Genomic DNA, 27,498 nt, shown 5'->3' with positions numbered 1-27,498 from the left:
GGGTACAGCTTGAGGTAACGTCGCTACAGTCTGTTCTTACTCGTGTAGCACGACAAACTTAGCGTCCATATTACATTGGATCATATTACTACAACATATTTCGCTAGAATGCTACTGAAACAACACATTCAAAGCAGCAAGTGTCATCCTGTTTGCTGAAGTACGATCTAAATTTGTTCCATATCCTTGTTTATAACTACAAACACTTTGTTTTTTTAAATCATCTGTTCCATTTGAAATGAATGGTAATGCCTCTACTCTGTAACGTAATGTACTTTACATAACACTTATCATACTCTATATAACATACATTTATTCATATAGCCCTTTATCACAATAAAAGAGATTCACAGGACCTAATCTGAAAAATCTCTGCAGGTAAACTGTGGCCTACACAAGATTCCATTTCACATCATCACTTGAATTCATTGGCTACGTTTACAAGGACAACATTTCTTTCATCTGATCAGACTTGAGATTAAAATTATGATCAGATGCACCACTTTCATGGACACTCAGGCACCACACTGATGGCTGAAACAAATTATTTTGATATGCGCAGATTGACCAAAAATATCAGGCATAGTAGTAGTAGTAGAAGAAGCCGTAGCGACTTCCATGTCAACAAAGGATCACTCTGTCCACTTCTACTTTGATAGCATTATTTCATGTATTTTTCCTATTTTTCTGCAGTCAGGTCTTTCAACAACTGTAAGATTTTTTAACATCTCCAGCAAAGTGTTTGTCTCACCTGCACTGTCTTCTGCTCTCTCTGCTTCTACTAGCTTCCGGCAATAACAGAAACGCGTATACTGACGTCACGCCACAAACATACACGGTAAAGACGGTTTGTTCAGAAATTTTGGAATAAGTATTTTCATGCAAGATGATCAGATTATAAATCGACATAAACCACCCCTCTCGTTTGGAATAGAATCTTGATCAGAATGGGCTTGATCAAGTTAGAATTAGGGCTGTCAAAATTATCGCGTTAACGGGCGTTAATTAATTTTTTAAATTAATCTCGTTAAAATATTTGACGCAATTAACGCACTTGGCCCAGCTCAGACAGATTTAAATGACAGTAGAGTGAAAGGCCCACTTGTTAATTGTGTTTTGCGGAGTTTTGCTGCCCTCTGCTGGCGCTTGGGTGCGACTGATTTTATAGTGTAAGTAATTATTGACCTCAACAATAGCGGGCTACTAGTTTATTTTTTGATTGAAAATTTTACAAATTTTATTAAAACGAAAACATTAAGAGGGGTTTTAATATAAAATTTCTATAACTTGTACTGACATTTTTCATAAAGAACTACAAGTCTTTCTATCCATGGATCACTTTAACAGAATGTTAATAATGTTAATGCCATCTTGTTGGTTTATTGTTATAATAAACAAATACTGTCCTTATGTACCGCATGTTGAATATATATATCCATCTTGCGTCTTATCTTTCCATTCCAACAATAATTTACAGAAAAATATGGCATATTATATAGATGGTTTGAATTGCGATTAATTGCGATTAATTACGATTAATTAATTTTTAAGCTGTAATTAACTCGATTAAAAATTTTAATCGTTTGACAGCCCTAGTTAGAATATTCCAAATGGGGTGTGTGTCCATTTCAATTCAGATCAGGCTTAATCCCAAAAAATGGGTCCATGTAAACGTAGCCAGTGTTGTGTATCACCACACACAAATGTGTCGTTGGTACCTCAGTTGGCCGGGTCCAGCTTCCCAACTCCTGCACCTGTTGAATGTGCTTGATCTCGTTGAGAGACGGTTTGGGCACGGTATGGCCTGCTGTCTCATTTGTCCAATTATCCACCAACTTGTGCAGTTCTGTGAATGTGCTTTTCCTGGCAGGGCTTTGATCTGAACAATAAGTTGAGCCATTCAGTCATCTGGGTTCTCTGCTCTGACCATGTAACCTACTGACACTGCATATTTGGGTAAAAAATACTGTATATAAAGTACAAATATGATGTAACTAACAAAACAGATTCTGCAGCCTCTAGCGGCACAGTACCTCTTTTGGCAGGGAGTGAGGAGCGATGCTCTAAGCTCCAATGAGGACGCACACCACTCTGTTCCGCACCTGAAAAGCTGCTCGATTGCTGGAATGCTGGAGAAGTAGTAGAATAAATAACTACACAGTAAAAACCAGGGGAAATTGTGACTTTAACGATTACCTACCGGCGTTTGTGACGCTGTTGTTATCCATGTGTGAGTGCGGGCGGGGTCGGAGTTTAATTTTTGCTGGCCGGGGTCTACGAGGAGAGAGGAGTGGGGGCGTAGCGGGAAGAGCAGGACTCCGAGACAAGCAAGCAGGAAGACTTTGCCTTTGGTCCTTTTGGGAACGTAGTTGTCTGTACAGTTCTTGCAGTTCCCGGTTCTGCTGGGCCTGAAGCGAAACCACTTCTTTGATGTGCCTATGTATTTAAAATACAGTTCAATTGGACATCTATCTCTGGTAATGGAAGCAAGTGATTTATTGCCTTTGAGAAGACTGTTGTAACTTACTTCTCTCTTAGCTTGTGCAGTTCTTTCCTCAGATCTTCATCCTCCAACTCGCTACCATCATCATCATCGTCGCTGCTGTCTATGGGTGAATGACTCTGCCCGTGAGCTCTCGAAAGATGGGCTATCGCTAGCGTCCTCTTGCCTTCATCTTTTTCAACTTCCTTTGTTCGAGAACGTCTCCTCTCCCTGATATGAACAGAAGATACCGGCGAGCTGTCTGTCTGTCCCAACTCGTCCTGGGTATCAGCCTTTGTAACAGAGAAGCGGCCCACTTTTCTCTGAGCGCTACCATGACCTGACGACGTATCGTGAGGCACAGGGGTCACCTGTTGAGAGCAGGTGAGGAAAAGGTACAGATCACTCTTCCCCCACACCTAAAAAGAAAAAGTTGTGATCAAATCCATACGTGAAATCTTCCTTTGCGCGACTGTGTAGGTTGGGCCATCTCCTTCACCTCTTTGGACGATAGACTGCCGGACTGTCCATCTAATAACGAGGCTGGGGTGAAAACCAAAAGGGACAACAGGGAGCAAGAGATACAGGTACATGAATTTGCAGAACACACAGAAAAATGTCCAACAAAGACGTCGTACAAATACAGTACACACAGACAAACATTGAAGACAAACATACATTAGTGTTAAAAATGTATCCATACATGATTTATATAATAAAGAACCTGGGATACATGTCAAATGTATAACAGCAAAGAAAGTCAAATTATTCACGAAGTACATGCATGTAAGGAGTTGGTGGTTAAAGTTTTAAAAAGAACACGTGCATTTTTTTTTTTTAAATAAATTGTGGATAAAATCCTCTTTATAACAGGAATGTTATGCTGTGTGCAACAAAAAACTAGGTAAAAACTTGTTAGGTCAGTTAGTAATTGTTCTGCATGGGTTTCTTTAGCATTTAGTTACTGATTTTTGTACATCATGTTTCTCTCCAGGAGATTTATTTGGAAAAGTTTGTTCATCACCACCTACACCCGCAACAAAAATTACCTCTCTTGCCTATTGTTGCATTTCTGCTCATGTGCACCACTGGCTTCCTGCTTCTCCACCAATTACCAGCCACGCTCTCACCCAGACATTAATTCAGTGACTTTAGGAACACACAGCAACATTAGGACCAAATCGATAATTAATAACGCACGCATCAAAACAAAATATTAATTGTATTATAATTTATTGCTGCTTAAAAAATATACACATAATACAGTACCCCCCCCCCCCCCCAAAAAAACACTGATGGGTAACCAAAATCCAAATAAAGAATTTGCTCTCTCAAAGAATCTTACAGTGTAAAAAAAAATAAAAAATTAAAGGAACATTATAACAGTTAACTACACACTTCCATAAAAGACCTATATTTTAGCTGTTGCTTTACCAAAAAACGACTGTAAAAAGTATGTACAGTGGGGAGAACAAGTATTTGATACACTGTCAATGGGTTTTCCCATTGGCAGTGTATCAAATACTTGTTCTCCCCACTGTATGTGTAACCGGTCTGATGATGATGGTGACATTACAGCGCTCCCGTTCTCATTATCCCTCCAATCCAACTGGGGTTTGAATCCGCATTGTCGCCATGGCAATTGAGGATGCTGACTACTGAGCAAACAGCTCAGTCTAATTTCAGCTGCTTGTACACTCAAATTCTCAGGGAGTAAGATTTTGCTAACCTTCAGGACGCAAGGCAATTTATGCACCTAGTCTTCAGTAGTTCGCTAGTCTGCACACTCGACTGCCAAGATGGATTCGAATCCTGGTAGGCTTTCTACCATTATTTTTCAATTAAAATCTATTTTTAAATTTATTACTAAAGTAGTATACAATTTTTTGGGGTGTATTTTTGTTGTTGTTGTTTTTTTTCAAAGGATAAATTCTTTAAATCACAGCTATAAGTACAGTGGTATGAAAAAGTATCTGAACCTTTTGGAATTTCTCACATTTCTGCATAAAATCACTATCAAATGTGATCTGATCTTTGTCAAAATCACACAGCTGTAAAAACAGTGTCTTCTTTGACTAAAACCACCCAAACATTTTTAGGTTTTCATATTTTAATGAGGATAGTATGCAAACAATAACAGAAAGGTAAATAAGTAAGTGAACCTTCTGCCTAAGGAGACTTGAAGAGCAATTGAAACCAATTTTTGCCAAACAATTTAAGTCAGGTGTGTGCCCAATCACTGATGAATGGTTTAAAGCTGCCTGTCCACTATAAAACACACACCTGGTAAGAATTGTCTTGATGAGAAGCATTGCCTGATGTGCATCATGGCTAGGTCAAAAGAGCTGTCTGAAGACCTGCGATCAACGATTGTTGATTTGTATAAAGCTGGGAAAGGATATTAAAAAAAACATCTCTAAAAGTCTGGATGTTCATCAATTTACAATCAGAGAAGTTGTCTACAAATGAACGTTTGGCACTGTTGCTTCTCTCCCAAGGAGTGGCCATCCACCAAAGATGACGCCAAGAGTTCATCGCAGAATAATCAGAGGGGCAAAAAAGAACCCTAGAGTGTCTGCTAAAGACTTACAGAAATCACTGGCACAGTCCAATATCTCTGTGCACACATCAACTATATGTAAAACTAGTCAATAATGGTGTTCGTTGGAGGACTCCACAGAGGAAGCCACTGCTGTCTAAAAAAAACATTGTTGCTCGTTTAAGGTTTGCAAAAAGGCATTTGGACACTCCACAGAAGTTTTGGCAGAATATTTTGTGGACTGATGAAACACAAGTTGAATTGTTTGGGAGTAACACACAACGTCATGTGTGGAGGAAAAATAGAACAGCTCATCAACATCAACACCTCATCCCCACTGTGAAGCATGGTGGAGAGAGAGCATCATAATTTGAGGCTGTTTTGCTACCTCAGGGCCTGGACAACTTGCAATCATTAATGGAAGAATGAATTCAAAAGTTTATCAGGATGTTTTGCAGGAAAACCTGAGGGCGTCTGTCAGACAGTTGAAGCCAAAAAGAGGATGGATGCTGCAACAAGACAATGATCCAAAACAAAATCAACTTCAGTATTGTTCCAGAAGAACAAAATACACATTCTGGAGTGGTCAAGTCAAAGTCGAGACTTGAATCCCATTGAGATGCTGTGGCACGACCTAAAGACAGCGATTCATGCCAGACATCCCTGGAATCTGACTGAACTACAGCAGTTTTGTAGAGAAGAATGGGCCAAGATTGGTCCTGATCAATGTGCCAGACTGCTCTGCAGCTACAGGAAGCGCCTGGTTGAAGTTACTGTTGCCAAAGGGGAGGGCACAAAATGCTTATGTTTGCATACTATCCTCATTAAAATCTATGTTTGGGTGGTTTTAGTTAAAGCAGATACTGTTTTTTGCATCTGTGTGATTTTGACAAAGATCAAATGACATTTGACGGTGATTTTATGCAGAAATGTGAGAAATTCCAAAAGGTTTGGATACGTTTTCAATCCACTGTATTTCACTGTAAATTTGTTTTTTTGTTGCTGTTAAGAATATAGTTATGAATGAGTTTATACTGAATACATCCCTAAGCTAGCGTCAAATGAAGGGCCATTGGAACTACACCCCACCTATCTTGCCACACGTGTGAGTAACTTATGTAAAAGGAAAGACTGGCATGAAAAAAAATGAGCACAAAGCAATGACAATTTAACAATAATAATGTGCTGTAAATAAAAAATGTCAGAAATGATAGTAAATTAAAACCCCTGTATTATGTGTACCAGTTTGGCCAAGGTGTGCACACACCAATATCAGCAGCACAATGACCATCAAAGGGAAGCATAAAAAGGGGTTAAAAAAATACTAAACTTCCAGGATTACATACAGCGATATTTAGCTAGATATGTATTTTTAGTTTTCTTTTTGGAAATCTGGAACCATATTTAATTTCTAGTAATTTCAGTGGAAAAGGATGATTTGACTGGAGTGTTTTAAGTCACGAGCATGGTCACATAACTAATTAAAATTCATATGTGAGTCACCTCGACCCCTTTTAGATACAAAATACTGTAATATTTTCTTATTAAACAAAGCTTTGGCATTATGTCATGGTATCTTGGCATGGTTTATTGAAAGAGCACTTTTTTTTTAAAAGCAAATAGAGGCTATAAGGGGGGGGGAAACGACTGAGCGGGGCTAAGTAGTTCCAAGGTTCAGATGCGGGTAGGAAGCTGGGTGGATTTAGAGGATTTTAACCTGTGAAGCATTTTGTATAACATTGTTGAAAAGTGCTTATAAATAAAATTTGATTCATTAAGGTGATGAAGTCGTGACCAATGACTTGTGAACTGGTAGGGGGTTCACAGAAATGCTGTCATATAGCAATATACAAACACAGAGATATTAATGTATGCCGTTGTAAACGTTTAATGTAAACACCTCCTGTAAGTTAATGTGGTTAATTCTCTAGGTCAAATCTAGTACTAAATATTAGACTTCCACATTCACGCTCAACAAAGCCACCCAATCGCTCAGCATCTGTCTAGAAATCCCTAAGAGCACACTACCTTGCTGGACTCTGGGCTTCTTGAACAAGCTGGCGGAATGGCGCAGTTTGCATGCCCAGTTTTTGAATTTGCGAGTCCAGGATTTCTTGCTAGAAACAGGATTTCTGATACTAGGACATGTCAGGTTTAGGCCAAAATATCCACCTCCTTCAATATGCTGCTGCGCTCCATGCTGGAGGGGGATCTGCTGGCGGTAGGGCTGCAATGCTTCTCCGGCGGTGCTGTTGTCACACTGTGAGGGTACAGCCTAAAACAGGTAGGAGAGTTAACAAAGGCTTATTTGATTTCAGACATTTTCAAGAAAAAGATAGAAGACTCACATGCTCACCACAATGAAGCTAAGCCATCATGGGTGAAACTTTTTTATTTATTTATTTATTTTTAATCTTGCATTTGATTGTATTACATGAGGTCTAGAAGTCAGGCTACATCCTATTTGGTACGTTGTGCTTTATTTCGAGGGCATCATACATGTCATTGAACATGGAGGTAATTAGGGGAGAATGGAGTTGGTTGTCACAGAGGTTAGTGTCATACTTCCCGTAACCCAAACACCAGATCGCAGTGTTGTGGAATATCTGCATATACCGTATTGGCCCGAATACAAGACTGTGTTTTTTGCATTGAAATAAGACTGAAAAACAGGGGTCGTCTTATATTCGCGGTCTAGACATTATACCCATTCACGACGCTAGATGGCGCCAGATATCATTGAAGCCATGTACTGTCATGACAGATCTCAACTACTCTCCCCATTCACGACGCTAGATGGCGCCAGATATCATTGAAGCCATGATCTGTCATGACAGATCTCCAAGAGTTTAACCAGTTTGCATTATTGCAATGTTTTTCCTTATTCAGATTTGTTTCAAGACTAGTTACAGTTAGACTTCACTTTGATGGTTAATGCAGTTATTACAATTTTGTTGTTTTATCACAATGGATTGGTTTATTTACATTTTAAAGACCAGAAGCCATTCATTTACGAATGTGATTGCACTTTAGTTAACATATTTAAATGTTCAGATATTAAAATTTGAATGAGGCAAAATAACATGCTTTTACTTTCAAATATATTGTTATAATCATTTGTTTCGGATGTACTGTAATTATTTTCGTTATAAAATTAATTTGGTGTTCAAAAGTCTTTTTTCAAACTTGAGTCTTGAAAAAAAGGGGGTCGTCTTATAATCACGGTCGTCTTATATTCGTGCCAATACGGTAAGTTACCAGAGTTGCACCCATAAAAACAAGAACGACCGTGTTACAGAACATTGCAAAGTGAAGGCTGTGATGAAGCGTCTGCATGCTCTGTACTGGCTAAAGCAAAAATAAGACTGCAAATAATTAATCGTCTCTGATACAAAAATAAATATATAAATAAAAACCCGGGCTAGGAAGGTAGATAGATACTGGCCTATGCTACATAGCTACCAAGTTTCAAGAAGATCTGTTCATGAATGTCGGCGGAATGGAACTTCAAAGTAAGTGTCCACAAGAGGAACAACATTAATAAATTACTCTTAAAAAAAAAAAGAGATGCAAATAAAAAGGATGTCAAATCCAACCTAAGATATTAAAACTCACTGTAATAAATGAATGTCTATTGTAGGACGTGCTGATACGAAGATATTAATGAATTAATGTAAAAAAATGTGACAACTAATCCTGTTCTCGCTGTTTAGGACACACTGATTGATTGATATTAGTCACTCACAAGGATAGTTGGTTCTCCTGGCACTGGTGGGCGCTGAGGCCCAGCAGGAATCTCCTGACTGGCAGAGCAAAGAGATGCGGGAGTTGTGGTGGAGGGCTCACTAACGCAAGGCTGCCGCTCGGCTGAGTGTAACACTTCTGGAGAGCCTTCTTCTGCTCCTTCACAGCTCTCAGGGTCAGTGGTGGTGGTGGTGGAAGAGGAAGTGGTGGAGGACGTGGAGAGGGGAGACGCGTCCGAGACAGAAGTAGGCGGCGGGTATGACAACGGCTGCGGCTCCGATGACTCCTCTGCGCCTGCAGATGTGGAGGCCGTCGACGTGAGAGCGGAGGTGGCCCCACCTATTGGAGACGTGCCACTGTGCTCCTGATACAACAAGTTTCTCAGCTTTTCATCTAGAGTCTTCATCCGGTTATCACCAAACTCCATTTTAGGTGGCCCTTCGCTGTCCGACTCGGCCACCGAGGAAGGCTGTGCAGGAGATGGCGTGAATGTGAGGGACAGAGGGAGCAAGGGGGCTTCTGTCGCCCCCAGATGAAGAGGAGGTAAAGTCGAGTCGGAGGAAGGGTGCCACGGCGCCGCATCTTCTGTCACACTTGTCTCTCCCGTGGACACCTCGGATTCGGACTGCTGTAACGAGGATTGTTTTGGAAGCGGATGTTGTTTCAGAGGTACATCAGCGGCTCTGGCCACTTCCTCTCGCTCCGGATTTTGTGTCTGGCACCACTTTGGTGGCAGCTCAGCAGGGATTTCGGACTGTTGGGCCAGGTGTTTATGAAGGAACTGTTGAGGTTGCTCGGCTACCAAAACCTGCTGGGAAATAATCTGCTTAGGGTGCTCCAGGCCAACGTGGCTTACTGTGACATCCGCCTGAACCGTAGCGGGTGTGGAGGGTGCAATGACGGCCGCAGCAGGCATGGCGGTAAGGTTGGTGACAACAGATATTGGAGTGGTTATCGGCACACTGGGTCTTTGGTCGACAGAAATTGAGGTGAGGATTGGCAGATCGAGACCAGCTGAAGTAGTTTGAGGGTCAGCAGTTTCATGACTGCTTTCAAGTGTGTGTGAAGTAAGCACAGTAGTGGTCGAAGGGGTTAGAAGAGTAGAACCTGGGGACGGAGTGGACACTCCGCTGAAGGGCTCCAAATTCTGAGAGGTTTCATTCTCTACAAAAGTTGAGAGAAATAAACATGTACATTTTGGTGGCAAAAACCTCATCTTTACAGCAGTTGCTTTGCTTATAAAATTCAATTGCAAACTGTATTGTCCTTTTCTTAAAATGCGAAATAAAATCAAACAATTTCCTGGAACTGCAAGTGATGCTTGATCTCACCTTTTTCAGTTTTCAGGGGTTGGAGTGTCCTTGTTTCTCCAGTGGGGGGTGTTGTAGCTGTTCCCTGGGTAGAGAGTGAGTCTTTGTGGCGAATGGTCTGGTTGATAAAGAAACGCCAGCGTCCCACCGGCGAGGAATGTGGTACAGAGTCGGCTGAGAAATCAAACGTATTTTCAGTTTGTTCTACAGTTGAAAAAACTAAAAAAGACCGTGTTAAACTTACATGTTGTGCTAGTGGGAGTGCTGACTTGTAACTGGTCGGTAGACCCAGTCTATTTTGGAACCACGAAAAGGATAATCAGAAATCAAACACAGCTTGTAAGGGTGATACTGAACAGTAGAATGAACATACAAGAGAATGTGTTTGAAGAATTTCCTGGGCTTTTTTAACTATAGCTCTGAGCTCTTCAATGAACTTCTCTTTTTCCACATCAAGGACAAAGACTTCCTCCACCTGGAAACAAAGTACCATCCATTATCTGCCGCAGTACGACCAAATAATTGAAAATGCAAGGCAAGCAGCAAATCCTTCAACTGATTGTTGAACTTTGACACTAAGCTTGACCAACATAAAAATGGCAATACGAATAAACTTTGCAATTTAGTGTCTGTTTATATTTGAGGCTTATTTTGGCAAGTTCCCTCAGTGCAGTTTGAGCTAAAATTTTGCAGATAATTATGTGACACGTGAGCAGTTTACCATGTAATCCGCAATGTCCTCCGGTGAATCTCCATCCATGTCAAATTTGAATGTCACCATTTTGTTACTATGGGTCTCCAATTGGCATTCCACCATATTATCACCGCTACCTGACACCTAGGCAAGAACAATAATGATAATTTTAAAAAACAAAAAAAAGTATACAATTGTAGTATTCCTGGCTAATATGTATTGCTTTTTGTTGAGCATTTTCACCTGAAGCATACTCAGTTGAAATTGATGTGAAACCTTGTTGTCATGTTTCAGAGAAGATGCTCTCCTCTGGCCCTTTACTTTTTCCAATTTGCCATTTGCCAAAAGCAAAACAGCTTCTTCTCCATTTGTTGGCACCGATCTATGGGCAAGACAATAGTCTCAAAGTTGCTACACATTGTTTTGCACATGAGAGGTCACAAAAATGTCAAAATTAAATCTAACAAATCCGTCTTAAAAAGCAATTCAGCGGTACCTTGACGTATGAGTTTAATTTGTTCAATGACCACACTCGAAACATTCATATACCAAGTAATTTTTCTCCATTGAAATGACTTGAAAATGCATTAGCCCATTGCAGAATTCCACCCCAAAATATTTTATGTGTAAATAATAAATGAAGCACACTACTACTGTTATATTGTACTTCATAAAAGCAGACAGCAATGACATAAATAAATATACTATAAAATCTATACATTTTTTGACACATTTTTTCCTTCGGTTTGATCAGGGGTGCTTAAGTCCGGTCCTCGAGAGCCCCTATCCAGCTTGTTTTCCATGTCTCCCTCCTTTAACACACCTGAATCAAATGATCAGCTCATCAGCAAGCGCTGCAGGAGCCTGAGAATGATCCGGATTATTTGATTCAGGTGTGTTGGAGGAGGGCAACATGGAAAACAAGCTGGATAGGCGCTCTCGAGGACCGGACTTGGGCACCCCTGGGTTTGATAGTCATTGTGCTACGCCATCTGGTTGTAAGCCTGACTTGCATGGCAGACAGAAGGACAACTGACTGAAGGAGTCAAGTATTGCACTGTATAGTATATGCGTGTAATAATTAATACCATTTTTGTTTAAATACGTATCTATTGCTTAAATTGTAATGCAAGATGTAATTACTGCAAGATGTAATTGTTAAAGTTAAATGTTTAGTTTGAGAGTAAAAGTTGTGTTCACTACCTCGATACAGCAATCATCTAAAATTTGTCTCTCACAAGCAAAACTAAATATGGCTCATGCTTTATTTTGAGGAATGAACGCGTTGGGTCGCTTATAACTCAAGGCACCGCAGTATTTGCTTAAAAGAAGAAAAATATACTGCAATTCAAAAACTTTGCATGCTTACTGAGTTTACTTTGCCATCAAAAAGATAATATGATAATGAATATATTTGCATGTTGAAACAATACATTCACTCTCTTCAATTTTCTATTAATCATATACCGTATTGGCTCAAATATAAGACGGCCCTGTTTATAAGACGACCCCCTCTTTTCAAGATTCAAGTTTGAAAAAATACTTTTTGAACACCAAATTAATTTTTAAACATGAAAATAATTACAGTACATCTGAAACAAATGATTATAACAATATATTTGAGAGAAAAAGAATGTTATTTTGCCTCATTCAAATCTTAATATCTGAACATTTAAATATGTAAACTAAAGTGCAATCACAATCGTAAATGAATGGCTTCTGGTTTTTGAAATCTAAATAAACCAATCTATTGTGATAAAACAACAAAATTGCAATAACAGCATCAACCATCAAAGAGAGGTCTAACTGTAGTCTTGAAACAAATCTGAATAAGGAAAAACATTGCAATAAAATAATGCAAACTGGTTAAACTTGAGAGTAGCTGAGATCTGTCATGACAGAACATTACTCAAGTTTAGCATTCGCTTCAATGATATCTGGCGCCATCTAACGTCGTGACTGGGTATAATGTCTAGACCCCGAATGTAAGACGACTCCCACTTTTTCAGTCTTATTTCAATGCAAAAAAAATCGTCTTGTATTCGGGCCATTACGGTATAACATAAAAGCATTAGGTTGTGCATAGCAGTATTGGGAATGCTCGAAACTGCTTGGTATTAAGCTTATATGAACACTTTTACTTTTACATGCATGCAAATGCATGATGATGGGCACACTGAAAGACACTTGTGAAATTAGACATACCCAGTTGAGGAAGGGCGTTCGGTATTTGACAGAGGTAGACAATCCTGAGGAACACATCAATGTTATAAATACAAACACAAAAAGGCACAGGAAAACAAATACCACAACCAACATCAGCGATGAATGCAAGTGAAGCTGTAACATATATCCAATTAATGAAAAAGTGTTAGTTGAATCAAATATTTTACACACTATCATTCACTCCAACAGTAATTTGCAAGGTATACAATCAACTCATCTCCATTCATTCTTCGGGTACCTGAGAAATGCTCAGTTGGGAAATGTCACAGTCTTGCAGCGAGGCTTGGGGCAGTTTGGGGGAGTGAGAATTAAGCAGCTGTATCGCGGCAGCAGGTGGAGGGGAGGCAGGAATAAAGTTTCCTTGCCCTGGTAAGTTGACCTGGGCTGCTGGAGGAGATGGCAGCTCTGGCGCAGAGGGAGCAGGAACAGGATGGGAGGATGGTTGTGATGATGGGAGAGACGTGGTGAGAGAGGGGCTCACGATTATTTGATGTACAGGGAGGACCTCGTGAAGAACTTCAGCAGGTGGCACCTGCATGTAAGAATGAGCCTGATTTTGAATGTGTGTTTGTGAGTGTGACTGTGCCTGAATGTCAGAATGTGTGTGAGTGTGGGCTGCTAGCGTGTGTTTGTCCTGGTGCTGAGGGGAAGGTACCATCCCCATCGCTGCGCTCTTGCACAAGGAGGAAAGATTGGTGCTCTGGGAATGATGATTGGCCTCATTCCTGGGGGCAAGCTGTGTGTCTGGATGCATGGCAGGCTGAGGTCGTTGTGCTGACAGCTTGGCCTCATCTCTGCCTATCTGAGAACTGAGAGGACATTGGATAGGCTTGACTGGCAACTGGATTTGGGAAGGTGGCAGTTGCTGAGCCTGAGAAAGCATCTGCAGCTGTGGCTGGGAGATGGGCTGAATTACAGAGGAGTTTTCTGTGCTTCCTAACGGCTGTTTTTGCTGGGCCAAGACTACTGGAATATTGACAGCAGTGGTAACAACGCAAGCAGGATCTATCAGAGAAGGGAGATTGGTGGTGTTGGCCTGCTGATATTGCTGTGGAGTATTTGTTACATCGTGTCGAAATAGCGGTGACTGATAGCTTGTCTGAGGACTGGACTGAGCAGTCAAATGGCTTACCGCGCAGTGACTTGGGGTCTGGAGAATAGTCTGATTTTGAGTTTGTAGTTGAAGTTGAGGTAGCAGCATGCCTGACATGTGAACATTATGAGGAAAAAGAGTCTCATGTGGTTCCTGACCGGAAATTGTTACAGGATGTTGGACAGTAGGTTGTCTTTGTTGGCCCATGATCTGAACGTTGGCAGATGTGTTCTTGCTAAGCAGAGGTTGGGACAGACAACCTGATGACTGCAGAGGCTGAGGCAGAATTACTGGCTGGGCAGACACTTGGTTCTGGGCATGGATGACAATTTCTGTCGCTTCTTGGGTAGTTCCAACCGCAGGAACCACATGGGGCTCAATCATCATTTGAGCTGCTTGCACTGTAGACTGATTTATATATTGGACAGGAATATGGCTTAGGCTTTGGGTAGGAACTTCACTTTGTCCTTGCTGCGAGGGAGCTTGAGCAGAGACAACCCCTGACGTCATGACAGGCTGCATGATCATGGGAGCCGGGACAGAGGGTCCAATTTGAGAGTGGTACTGAATCACTTCTTGCGGTGGTGTTGGATTAGAATGGGCTTGCTGCTGCAGGATCAGTGCAGCTTGTTGACCTGTGAGGGGGTTGTGAGCTATGAATTGAGCGCTGTTTAGCTGAGGGGCGTATGCCTGATGCATTTCAGATTGTTTCTGTTCTATATGCTGCTGACTGCCCCTTGGCAGAGAAGCAACAGCCTCTTGCTTTTCTGTTTGCTGAAGTTGAACAATGGTAGCTTGGCGCTGTTGATGCTCTTGAAATTGTTGTTGTAATACAACATGTTGTTGTAATCTCTCTTTTTGATGTTGAGGGATGACTTCTTGTTGCGGCTGCTGTTGCAAAACAGCTTGTTGCTGCTGTTGTAAGGCAAGCTGTTGCTGGAAATGCTGTTGTAATAGTGCTTGTTGTTGAGTCAGCTGTGGCTGCTGATGCTCTGCTTGCTGTTGCCTCAGTGGATCTTCATGTACTGTTGCCTGGGGATTTTCCACTTGTTGATACAACTGTTTCTGTTGCTCTAAATTTTGTTGTTGTGGCTTGTCTTGATGCTGCTGTTGTAGAAGAGCTGTTTGCTGATTTAATAAGTGCTTCTGTACTACAGTGTGCTGCTGCTCTGGTTGCTGATGCTTTAGTTGCACTTGTTGCGGTTCGAGCGGGATATAGGTTTGATGTTGGTCAGCGTGTAAAACTTGCTGTGGTTGCATGGTGATTTGCTCACAAGGACACCTTACAGTTTGAGAAAATTCTCCATGTGGTGGCAATGACAAAGCTTGCTGCTCCAAACCTTTTTCTGCTGCTTGGTTCAGTGGATTTAGTGGAAGGGTCTGCTGTAGACAGATCTGCTGCTGAGGCTCATTAAGGTTCCGGCCCACTATAGTTGGAAGGTTCCGTTGAGGCTGAGTGGTACTGAGGAGTGTTTCTGGCAGAATGCCCTGGCTCTCTATTTGCTGTTGCTGAAGGGCTGGGGTATGGCCACTTTGCCCTTTCTGTGGTTGAACGATAGTCTGCAGAGGTTGCGTTTGTTGGGGCACTGGCTGCTGAATGATGTCAATGAGCTGATTAGGAGGGGCTTGGGACTGCTGAGCGAGGGGAAGAATAGTCACCACCAGTCCAGCAGGCTCACCAACTGACATGGATGAAGTGAGAACTTGTGGGGAAACAGCAGTGATGTATGATTGAGAGGGAGCCAGAGACGCTTGCGGCGCAGCAGTTTGAAATGCATCTGATGGGAATGTTTGTGACTGTGTAGTGATATGAAATGGTTGGTGTTGACAAAAAGGGAAGGGAGAAAGTAGGTAAACATTAGGTAAGAATAAGCTTTGCCACAACAATTAACAATTTTGATAATACAGGGTTTCCCACATTTTTAGCAGTTGACGTTCCTCATATTAAAATTGAATATTAAAAGTACATTTTTAAGCTCTATATACAGTGGGGCAAATAAGTATTTAGTCAACCACTAATTGTGCAAGTTCTCCCACTTGAAAATATTAGAGAGGCCTGTAATTGTCAACATGGGTAAACCTCAACCATGAGAAACAGAATGTGAAAAAAAAAAAACAGAAAATCACATTGTTTGATTTTTAAAGAATTTATTTGCAAATCATGGTGGAAAAAAAGTATTTGGTCAATATCAAGAGTTCCTCTCAATACTTTGTTATGTACCCTTTGTTGGCAATAGCGGAGGCCAAACGTTTTCTGTAACTCTTCATAAGCTTTTCACACTGTTGCTGGTATTTTGGCCTATTCCTCCATGCAGATCTCCTCTAGAGCAGGGATGTTTTGGGGCTGTCGTTGGGCAACACGGACTTTCAACTCCCTCCACAGATTATCTATGGGGTTGAGATCTGGAGACTGGCTATGCCACACCAGGACCTTGAAATGCTTCTTACGAAGCTACTTATTTGTTGCCCTGGCTGTGTGTTTGGGATCATTGTCATGCTGAAAGACCCAGCCACGTCTCATCTTCAATGCCCTTGCTGATGGAAGGAGATTTTCACTCAAAATCTCTCGATACATGGCCCCATTCATTCTTTCCTTTACACAGATCAGTTGTCCTGGTCCCTTTGCAGAAAAACAGCCCCAAACCATGATGTTTCCACCCCCATGGTTCACAGCGGGTATGGTGCAATTCAGTATTCTTTTCCCTCCAAGCACGAGAACCTGTGTTTCTACCAAAAAGTTCTATTTTGGTTTCATCTGACCATAACACATTCGCCCAGTCCTCTTCTGGATCATCCAAATGCTCTCTAGCGAACCGCAGACGGGCCTGGACGTGTACTTTCTTCAGCAGGGGGACATGTCTGGAAGTGCAGGATTTAAGTCCCTGGCGGCACATTGTGTTACTGATAGTAGCCTTTGTTACTGTGGTCCCAGCCCTCTGTAGGACATTCACTAGGTCCCCCCGTGTGGTTCTGGGATTTTTGCTCACCATTCTTGTTATCATTTTGACGCCACGGGGTGAGGAGGGAGTTGAAAGTCCGTGTTGCCCAACGACAGCCCCAAAACATCACTGCTCTAGAGGAGATCTGCATGGAGGAAAGGGCCAAAATACCAGCAATAGTGTCTGAAAAGCTTGTGAAGAGTTACAGAAAACGTTTGGCCTCCGTTATTGCCAACAAAGGGTACATAACAAAGTGTTGAGATGAACTTTTGGTATTGACCAAATACTTATTTTCCACCATGATTTGCAAATAAATTCTTTAAAAATCAAACAATGTGATTTTCTGGGGTTTTCTTTTCACATTCTGTCTCTCATGGTTGAGGTTTACCCATGTTGACAATTACAGGCCTCTCTAATATTTTCAAGTGGGAGAACTTGCACAATTAGTGGTTAACTAAATACTTACTATTTGCCCCACTGTACAAACAGGGCAACTACAGGTTCATGAAAGCCTAACTGAAGATGTTTAGAGACATTTTACTGTCACTTCAGTTTGGGAAAACATGATATCGAGCATTAAAATTGTGTAATGTGAATGAACTCAATATTCTACTGCAAATGTCATTTTTGTACTTATATCTTTGGAATATTATAACTGTTTAAAAAGTCTTACAAAATCAATTTATTTAGCTCATTGTTCTCTGAACAGTAGATTTAAGATTTGTTTTTAGGCCGTTTATTTTAAAACATATTTATATATAACTTTTGAAAGATCCACAAACACTCTGAATTTGGCCATTATATTAAATTAATCTGAGCTCCACTAATGACCTGGGGGAAACCCTGTACAGCATGCAGTCAGAGAGACAGTGTCAAAAAGCTATGAAAATGATTTGTGGTTGCGTATTACGTCATTAAGAGAAGCAGCAGTGGGGGGCGGGTGTTATCCACAGCATTATTTGCATGAACCACGGCTTATTGGGTTTTCAAATTGAAGGAACAGTCGAATGTTTTAAAGATGAAAAATAAACAATCTTTGATAAAAAATATTGTCATTATACACGGAGCAGTTTTTACACATTATTATTGGCATAATACATAAATGTACAAAATAGTGTCGGGATAGTTATAGTAGAACAGAAAAATTTTTTAAAAATAAAATAAAAATTGAACCCCCTAAATAGATGAGGTTGAGATGGTACAGACAACACAGTGGCATGCTGTGGGCCACATATAAAAGTAACTCCCAATTGAATTACAAATTAGTGTTATAACTCCTTTCACCTGATAATACTGCTGAGGTATACTTGACGATACCTGTTGAACCATGGCGCTGGGCTGAAGAAATGTCTGACCAACAGGTGGGCCTCTGCTTTGACTCATGCTGGACAAACTGGCACTCTGACCAACAGTTCCACTCTCAACAACTGGGAGCCTCGGAGGATTAGTCAGTACGGCAGTGCGCTATAAACCAATGAAATGAAGGATTATTACAAACAATATCCATGCAGTGAAGCCTGTTTATCACTGTGGGTACATTTCAGACCCATATGCTCTAGCTGAAAATGAGCAATATAGACAGACAGTGGTGTGTACATCGGGGCCTTGAAATAAATGAAATTCATTCCAGAACTAATTTCAATTGGGATTGATTCAATGAATGTAGTATCTGATTAAATACACGCTTAATTGTCTTTGCTTTATGTTTATTTTATAATAAACCTTAACTGGAAACTTGAAACCCGTTTTTGGAAAAATTGCTAGTTGAGTTTAGTGCCACAATATGGGAAGAAAAAAAGGCCAAACAAATTGCTTGTATCTCGAAAAACTAGGAAGTTCGTATCTCAAGACACTTCAGTGAAAGCACATAAAAGTAAGCTTGCAATTAAGTTCAGTTTTCCTAAAAAAAAAAAAATCTGAATCTTATGTAGCTGAGCCGCTATACAGCGGCAGGTATTATAATCTGTAGGTAATTGGTGTCATGTATGATTGAGCTGAATTCACGTGTGTTCAACATACAGAGATGGGCTGAGAAGTCTGTGAGAGAGCAAACGATTCCGCAGGTTGAGAGTATGACTGGCTCTGCCCGCTAGCGCACGATTCACAGCTGGCAGACCCAAGACTTTCCCCTAAAAAGTTAAAAAAAAAAAAAAAAAGAGAATGAAAAGTAGTTTGCCTCAAGTGTCACAAAAAACTGTATAATTTCTACATTACCTGGGAGGCATAGTGTCGCCCCCCTGACAACATGTGGGTCCACTTCAGGGAGATTGTCAGCCTCCTGCCCACCACCTCCAGTTGCCGCACCCCCCAGTAACGATGGGCTCGAGAGACGAGAGACTGTACAAGAAGTTATAGTGGAGTCCCGTCTCTCTTCAAATCCCTGCTGCTGTTGCTGGAGTAGTTGTTGCTGCTGCTGTCGTCGCTCCCGTGACTTCTTGATTTGGTTGACTCTGTCCCGAATGGATTTTCCCACCACCTTGGCGTCACTCTCATGGAAGAAGCCTGACTTCACCTGCGACAGACAAAAATGGACATTTAGACTGATTTAGTCTTACTGTTTCATGAAACATCATCAAATGTAAGTTAGAACGGCTGTGCTTGTTGCATTTCCATTGTATGTATTCTTTCAATGTCTCACCATTTCGAGAGCCACTTCCTCAGCGCTGTCATTTTCCAGGTCGTAACTAAACTCGATAGCCTCGTTATCTTTGTGTTTGCCCTTCATTTTTTTGGGCTCCTCAACCCAAATCCTCAGGGCCAAACAGTCCTGCGTGCCAGTGTCTTCCTCTGCCAACTCAACGCGGACCCCAGTGTCTTCGCCAAAGAAAGCGTGATTCAGGAGGTCTCGGATGGAGAGCCTGTGTAGGGAATGATGAGGAAGAAATCACTTCTTTTGGGTTTTATCAGAAAAGGAAACCTGCTTACCTCTGGCTCTTGTTCTGACGAATACACCCTTCAATGATTTCTTTAATCTCGGGGTCATTTACTTTATCAAAGCTGGCTGGTTTTATCCCCTGCAGAATGGCATAAGAGGAATAATAGGTTGGGAACCAAGAAATGATTCGACCACACTTAGGTGACGTCATATGGACTCACACTTGTGACTTTGCGGTAAATCTGAGCGGCGTTTTGGCACTCGGAGTAGGGGTATTCAGAAGTCGCCATCTCAAGCATGCACATTCCAAAGGCGTAAACATCTACAGACTCATCATAATGCTCCTCATACATTTCTGGAGCCATGAATTCCGGGGTTCCTGTTCAAGCAGAAAATGTCAAAACGGCTTAAACACAAAGAAAAAAAAAAGATAAATTGTTACTGTTGAATCAACTTTTTTCGCTTTTATTAGATTATGTCATCTTGTGACTGAAGGACACTTTTGCCTTAGCGGACACCTATGTGGCATTCACAATGTGCGGACATTAAATTTTGGGACATGACGACCAACACTACCCAAAATGTGATGTCCACATCTGTGGATGCCAGGTCTTTATGAAAGAAAGTTTTCGTAAATTACCCAAAATAGTCACTTGCCCTATAAAGGGTTATGTACTGTAGCAGTGTTCTTCTTTGCATAACATAACATTTAGCGTTCTACAGTATGTATATTGATGTTGTCATTTTATTAAGGCAACAATATATATTTGCTATATTTTAGCCCCTGGCATTCTGTCCTCAAAATCTCATATGAATCAGGCTCTAAAAATGGTTAATCCTTATTTGTAGTTATATAGAGGAATGCAGATGTGGATATATACACATAAAACAACAGGGGCTATCACCAAGCTTTTTCAATGTGCTGCGTCGGCGCTCCTTTGCTTAAATTGTCCAACCACTACATTTATGCTTGTGTAAGTGCTGTGTACATACATTTTAGAGACTGTCAATAGTCATTTACAGTATACTCTGCAGGCATGACATATTTATGGAGCATAACTGGTGCCGATGTAGCAACTGCACATAATAATGGTTTTCAAAATGACACTGTCTCTGTAGCTTACCTATGACGCTTTTGGCAAAAGAGGTCCTCATGAGGGTGGCCAGTCCCAGATCACCTATTTTTACAGATCCGGTGGGGCCCGTGATAAAGATGTTGTCACATTTGAGATCCCTGTGCACGATGGGAGGAGTCCTGGTATGCAGGAAATGAAGGCCCTTCAGGATTTGACGACACCAGCTCCTCAGAACCTTGGGCTTCATCACCTTAAAACGCTTCAAGTATCTAAAAGAAGAAAGAGTCAAGGGTAATAATGACGATAAGTACCATAACACTTCAAAGGTAAATTTTTGACATATAAATGTTAACGTTTGGATATTTACAGTATTTCAGATAACAGTTTTTTGACGAGGTAGATAATGCTGCACTAACGTTTTGAGCGTTCCCGACGTCATGAGTTCAGTAACGAGGACGATGCACTTCTTGCCACGCAGAACAGATTCCCATGAGTCGTAGAAGCGCACAATGTTGGGATGCTGGAGCCCCTTTAACATTTCCGCCTCTTCCTTGAAGCGCTGTTGCTCCGCCTTGGTCAGCTTGCGGTCCTAAGTGGTGGGGACCATGTGGGATGAGATTATTTGCAGTCGATAGATTTGCCGCACTAAAGCCTTGTGTTAACATTTTGGGATGAATGCTAGAACCAATCTATGGGCCCTCTGTCCAAACAAGACATGGAATACATATTCATGCATTCATCTTCAGTAAACTGGATTATTGCAAGAGTATTTAGAGGTCTCAACAAAAAAATCAGTTGTGAAACTGGACCATAGTATACTGGTCGTGAAATCGTTACTGTGGCTTCTTGTTATTTAAAGGATAAACTATAAAATCTTACTGCTGGCAAGTGTTGTTTTTGGCAGCCCTTTTAAATTTTGTCTTAGTCTTTAGGACGTTAATATTTATTAGTCTTAGTCGTATTTTAGTCTTCTCAATATATGCTTGTCTTCGTCTAGATTTTTGTTTATGAAAACTCTAGACTAATTTCGTCAACTTTTAGTCGACATTTACTGAAAATGCTTTTGTCTGTAAAATTTTAAAAATTTACTCCAAAAATAAATAAATACAGGTCCCCAACTATTTCGAATGAACATTGACAGACGAGCACATATTGCAGTGTCGACAAGGACAACGTCAACTTGGTGATAATACACACTCAGCAGGAAAACAGCACATTAATCACCTGGACGGCACAAACTGCATGTAAAAAAAAAAAAAAAGTTGTCTGAGAGTTTAAGACGACAATCGCTGTTAGCATTAGCCTAATGCTAACACAAATGCTATGCTAATGCTACAAATTACATTTAGTGTGTGACTATCACCCAGCACAGACCTTTGAAGTCTAAAGCAGCATTGCGTATTCTCTCTGGCCGAGATTTAAAATAAATAAATAAATAAATAAAATCTTAATGTGTGTGCATATATGCAAGCCTTCAGACTGGAGCGGACACTGCACTGGTGAGGGGGGGTGCGCAGCACGTCACATGAGTGACACAACCAGACATTGCTATGATGCAACCTAAGTACATATAAAATGTCACATTTTGACCTCACTATGGTCTCGTTATCGTCATGAATGAAGTGTTTGTTGACGAAATATTTTTGTTGTCGTCATCGTTGACAAAAACAACACTGCTGCTGGTTTACAACACTTAATGGCCTTGGACCAAAATACATGCTTGATTTGTTTCACCCCATACAAAGCATCTGGACCACTTAGGTCGTCTGTAACCCGTCTGCTTTGTCTTGTAAGAACAAGAACCACGCAGAGAGAGGCAGTATTTACTGTAGTTATTGTGATCCTCATCTCTGGAAAAAAATACCTGAAGTGTGCTCAGTAACAGTAACAGTAAGCTCCTTTAAATCAAGGCTAAAAATGCTATTGTTTAATACTGCGTATTCATGGCTGCACCTAAAGTTCAAGTTCAATATCGTATGACTTTCGCTTTCATTAATTTATTGTTTATAATTCTATTTCCTGTTTTTGTTTTTAACCGTCTTAATAACTTAATGTTACTTTTAAGTATCATTTGTGTTTTTGTTTCTATTTCTTAATTGTGTCTTGCAGATTTTCATGTGATGTAAAGCATTTTGATACGGTGGCCGAGAGGTGTCAGGCAAAATGCAAAGTCCAAACACTTTGCAAATAGAAAAAAGCACGAACTCCAATTGCAAACACTTTGCAAAAGAAAAAAAGCACGAATGCAAACTGCTTGTGTTAAATTGTACTATTTGCTTTGTCGTCCTTTGCCTAGAACCAATTCAATATGCTGTAAGTGAAAATGGAAAAGTCGACACAACCAAGTTTAATGGGAAATGTTGCTTATATTGTAGAGGTGCACGATAATTATCGGTCAGATAATTATCGGTCCAATAATAGGAATTATGACATTATCCCAATAAATCCGATAACAGTATGTATTATCGGGCCTATTAATAATATTTTTGGCACGGTGTCGGCTTGGGATGTGCGCGTTTGTTTCCACTCCTGTTTTGCCAGTATTGTTTTATTACTGTTCTAGAGGCCGTATTTTTCCTTCACTGAGTTAGAAACCTTACTATGTCAATTAGCAAATGTTTTCATTTTACAGTGTTATGTTTACAAGTTCCTGAGAGACCTTTTGGTTATTGATAGGCTTGCTGTTCTATAATTGCCAGGTTAAGAAAGTGGTTTCATGGACCATGACGACAAAAGTCTCCTCTCCTGTTGCACCAAATGTTCTATCTGCTGACAAAGCACAATACCTGTTGGGTTTATGTTTGTTTTAGATTAGTGCTCAATGTTCAGGGGAACACATCGTCAATGATATTGACTGACTGATTGTGATTGACTCAAATTATATTTATTTGAAAATTATATTTATTTGAAAAAAAATAATATGGGCACTATATTTCAAGTCAAAATTGTTCTTGTCTTTGTTTTGTTCATTATAATAATGTTCATGTCATCATCTATGCTGAGTCAACCACTAGTATTTTTGACCTACAGGTGTTCAAAAACTCAGGTGAATATACATTGAAAAATTATATTATCAGTTATCGTATCGGTATCGGCCTTGAGGAGCAAGAAGTTATCGATATTGGTTTCAAAAAATGGATTTTGTGCACCCCTATGATATTGTGCATACATTTAAAAGTTGGGTAGATTTGTTTCACATGAAAAAAAAAATAAAATCATAATAATAGAAAAATATTTATAGAAAAAATACAACTTATAAATGCCACATGGTTAAAACACGTTTAAACTGACATTGTTACAGGGTGTAACATTTTGTTGTAATATTTTAAATAAATTATTATTTATGTGACTATTGTTATTTCAAACACTGAATGCAATTGTTTTTGTCATCTTCATAACAACACTGTGAAGCTTTGCCTTGTAATGTTGCACTGATATTGAAGGCCTCTAGATGCCAGTAGCCACAGAGTGTTCCTTCTGCAGTGCACAGGGAACACCTTGAGTTTTATTCCAACCCAGTTGTGCTCCATCTGCCGCACATGTCCAGCATGGCTGACAGAGACGAAGCGAAAACAATCCACTGACATGGCAGAGCTAAAATGTTTCCTTTAACTCGTTTGCTGCCATTGAGGGCGAGAGACGGCACAGGGAAAGATGTTTCAGTTATTCAGTACCACTGACGGCAACACAGGTTCAATCTATTTGAACAATGAATGATATAGTTAAAATTGATTAGACAGCCATTGACACCAATGTCAACCACATTAATAAAGACGAGTCGGATAGACCCGAACTAGCTGTGAATGTGTGTCGTTTACTTGAATGATACAATTCAAAGGTTAAGCATTGAGCGTCTCCCCTTTTGCTACATTTGATTTTACTAGAGTTGTCCGATAATTACTTTTTAACCAATAACCGATATACCGATGTTGTTCAACTCCAAAATCCGATACAGTTATCAAACGGACTTAACATATTATAGCTATTTGTATTGTGAATCCCCACTGGATGCTTTAATTATGATAAAACCCAATTCAAGTTTCCAAATAAAATTAACATTCTGTGAAAAGTAAGAACATCTTCAACTGAGGTAATAGGAAAAGGTGCCAAAATAATGCCCTCTATAAATAAAATAAATTGAAATGAGCCAAAATGTCTGTAAATAAATAGTAGGAATAACACAAATAAATCACGTTGACACTTGTTATCCCAAAGAGCCACTAGGGGGAAACTAAAACATTACAAATACAGGCAGGCAATCACAGGACATGCCAATTCAATGACAATTCCCAAGATGCATTTTGCTGGGCTTTTGCACAGATTTTTAATGATAATTACGTGTCTCACTACTTTTCTTGGTTACTATTTCTTTCTGGTGAGGTAGTTGTTTTTTGTGATGAGTTTATAATTGATGATTTTTAATTTATTGTTCATTTTATTTGTGCACAATGAGTGATTATGGTCTTTCCCTCATTAACAAATCTCAACTATGTTAGGTTTTGTGTTTGGTTTCTCCTTGTGTGACTTGTCCCTGTGATTACCCATTGCTCTCACCTGTGTGTGTTTTCCCAGTGTATCCTGCAATCTGCATCCACCTGTGTTACCCAGCTGTTCCTCGCCTCGTTACCCCTTGTCTGCGTTTATAATGACCCAGTTCCTTGTCACTCCTTGTTGCGTCATTGTCTATGTCAGTGTCAGCGTCTATGTCTCTCCAAGCCCTCGTGTTCCAAGTAAGTTTTTTGATACCCAGCCTTTTGTTAGTAACCTGAGTTTTCTTTGCTGCTGTGTTTTTGGAATCACCTCAGTTTTGGTTTGTACTTTGTTTTTTCTGTCGGCCTTAATTAAATCATTTTTTGCACCGCCCTATCTGCCTCGCTTTTTGTTTCCCTGCAATTAGGTCCACACATCCTGCCTGCCTGCCTGCTCATTCCTGACAAACTATCTTAATTTTGGAGACATACGGAAGTAATTCTAAACAGAACTGTTAAGGCGAGTGCTGACCAGCCGATGCATAAAGGCCGTATACATTAATTTATAACCCAGCAAACATACTGACGCAGAATTGACACCTATGGTTTCCAAAGTTAATTTAAGTGCTTTGATTGGCTTAAATTAATGGATGACCAATATTATCGAACAACTCTAGATTTTACCAAAGTCAATGTTCTCTGAATGTCAAATTAAAAAGCCACTGTTCTACTTAGGGGTGTTAAAAAAATTGATTCTACGATATATCACGATATTACATCACGCAATTCTTGTATCGATTAAAATCCACCAGAATTGATCCTTACACGTGTGTTTTTGGTGGAAATAATCAATTCCGTGGATGCACTTCTACTCCCGTCCAGTAGTTAGCAGGGCGGAGCCCTCTAGCGGTTGCTCGGATTAGTCCTTTTAATAATATAATAATATAAGAAAAAATGCTAAAACGAAAGCCGTATGTTGTTCAAACATAAAACAAAAACCTTTTTACTTGAGTGCTGGATGAGGTTTCAGGAATAAATTGATATAAATGTACTTATGTCCATTTTGATTTGTTTTTTTCTAAAATTATATACGAATATCGCAATAATAGTTTTCAAGTTTAGTATCGGGATTAGAGCTGAAACGAATACTCGAGCAACTCGAGTAACTCGAGTTTAAAAACTGATCCGAGTAGTTTTATTCACCTCGAGTAATCGTTTATTTTGACAGCTCTAAGCATCACGTTTTGCTCGGACTACTTTTAATGCGGGACAACGCGCTGATGTCACGTGCGTAGAGGAAGAAGCAAAAAAAAAAACTTACTGCAGCCGACAACCGCTACAAACGACGCCGACGTTGCTAAATACTAGCCCGCACATGCTACATTAGTTGCAGCTAGCGTCTGGTAAGTCTCATAGAGATCACATGTATGTTGAACTAGATGCGCAATGACAGACTAGGCCGCGTCTGGGCAGCGTTAGCAAACAGCCGCCATCTTAAAGCAGTAGAGCGCTAAGCGCTAATAAAAAGCGCTAAGCGCTAATATATAAGGTTAACGTTACTGTCACTACTAGCTCATCTTACGTTAGCCCTGCGGAGGGCTAGGTTTCAATCAATTAAAACCACTTTCGATGCGTGGCTAACGTGTCTTACATACAGGCTTTAACATAACATAGCGTTGTGGAGTGATAAGGGTGTCAAATAAAAACTCAATAATGCTAACTATCAATTTTAGCTCAGTAGTCATTGCTGGATAAAACACCAAGTAGCACTAGTCCCTAATGTGCTCCAATACAGCCTGTATCATACATTTATTTTGAACAGTGCAAAAACTCAAAATCCTATCAGGACCTTAACTAGAACTTAAAAATGGCTTGACACAAATAGAAATTCAATTGAAAAACGTGGGGGAAAATCCTAACTTTTAAGTGATGTGTGTTATCAAGCGTAAAGGCATTTTTAGGTGTGTGTATATATATATACATACTGGACTGTCTCAGGAAATTAGAATACACAATATTCTAATTTTTTGAGACAGTCCTGTGTATATATA

At 40.2% G+C, this 27,498-nt stretch overlaps 1 protein-coding gene and 1 long non-coding RNA gene across 5 annotated transcripts in view; one reads left to right on the top strand and one right to left on the bottom strand.

Moving 5' to 3' along the window:
- wnk3 (WNK lysine deficient protein kinase 3) overlaps nt 1–27,498 on the bottom strand; it is a 72,693-nt gene that overhangs the window by 3,504 nt on the left and 41,691 nt on the right. Inside the window, exons 3-24 of one of the 4 annotated variants that reach the window (XM_057825478.1) lie at nt 21,395–21,567; nt 21,027–21,247; nt 20,124–20,281; nt 19,953–20,041; nt 19,666–19,885; nt 19,242–19,539; nt 19,047–19,156; nt 18,345–18,491; nt 13,234–15,885; nt 12,975–13,018; nt 11,013–11,151; nt 10,797–10,913; nt 10,449–10,550; nt 10,320–10,368; nt 10,097–10,249; nt 8,767–9,929; nt 7,050–7,296; nt 2,934–3,025; nt 2,528–2,853; nt 2,201–2,436; nt 2,034–2,129; nt 1,719–1,879 (exon numbers count right to left, since the gene is read on the bottom strand). In XM_057825478.1, the coding sequence (XP_057681461.1) occupies nt 1,719–1,879; nt 2,034–2,129; nt 2,201–2,436; nt 2,528–2,853; nt 2,934–3,025; nt 7,050–7,296; nt 8,767–9,929; nt 10,097–10,249; nt 10,320–10,368; nt 10,449–10,550; nt 10,797–10,913; nt 11,013–11,151; nt 12,975–13,018; nt 13,234–15,885; nt 18,345–18,491; nt 19,047–19,156; nt 19,242–19,539; nt 19,666–19,885; nt 19,953–20,041; nt 20,124–20,281; nt 21,027–21,247; nt 21,395–21,567 (6,993 nt within the window). Of the gene's footprint in view, nt 1–1,718; nt 1,945–2,033; nt 2,130–2,200; nt 2,437–2,527; nt 2,854–2,933; nt 3,026–7,049; nt 7,297–8,766; nt 9,930–10,096; nt 10,250–10,319; nt 10,369–10,448; nt 10,551–10,796; nt 10,914–11,012; nt 11,152–12,974; nt 13,019–13,233; nt 15,886–18,311; nt 18,492–19,046; nt 19,157–19,241; nt 19,540–19,665; nt 19,886–19,952; nt 20,042–20,123; nt 20,282–21,026; nt 21,248–21,394; nt 21,568–27,498 lie in introns of those variants that run through there. The other 3 variants (XM_057825471.1, XM_057825488.1, XM_057825497.1) reach the window with 3 other exon arrangements.
- Nucleotides 30–27,498, top strand: LOC130909289 (uncharacterized). The gene is made up of 3 exons (XR_009061723.1): nt 30–2,877; nt 2,963–3,069; nt 19,290–27,498. It is a non-coding gene; the product is annotated as an uncharacterized LOC130909289 (long non-coding RNA).

This window comes from Corythoichthys intestinalis, chromosome 2 (assembly GCF_030265065.1).
Source record: "Corythoichthys intestinalis isolate RoL2023-P3 chromosome 2, ASM3026506v1, whole genome shotgun sequence".
NCBI lineage: Eukaryota > Metazoa > Chordata > Actinopteri > Syngnathiformes > Syngnathidae > Corythoichthys > Corythoichthys intestinalis.
Note: the sequence above shows the minus strand (reverse complement) of the source record. Positions and strands in the feature narration are given on the sequence as shown.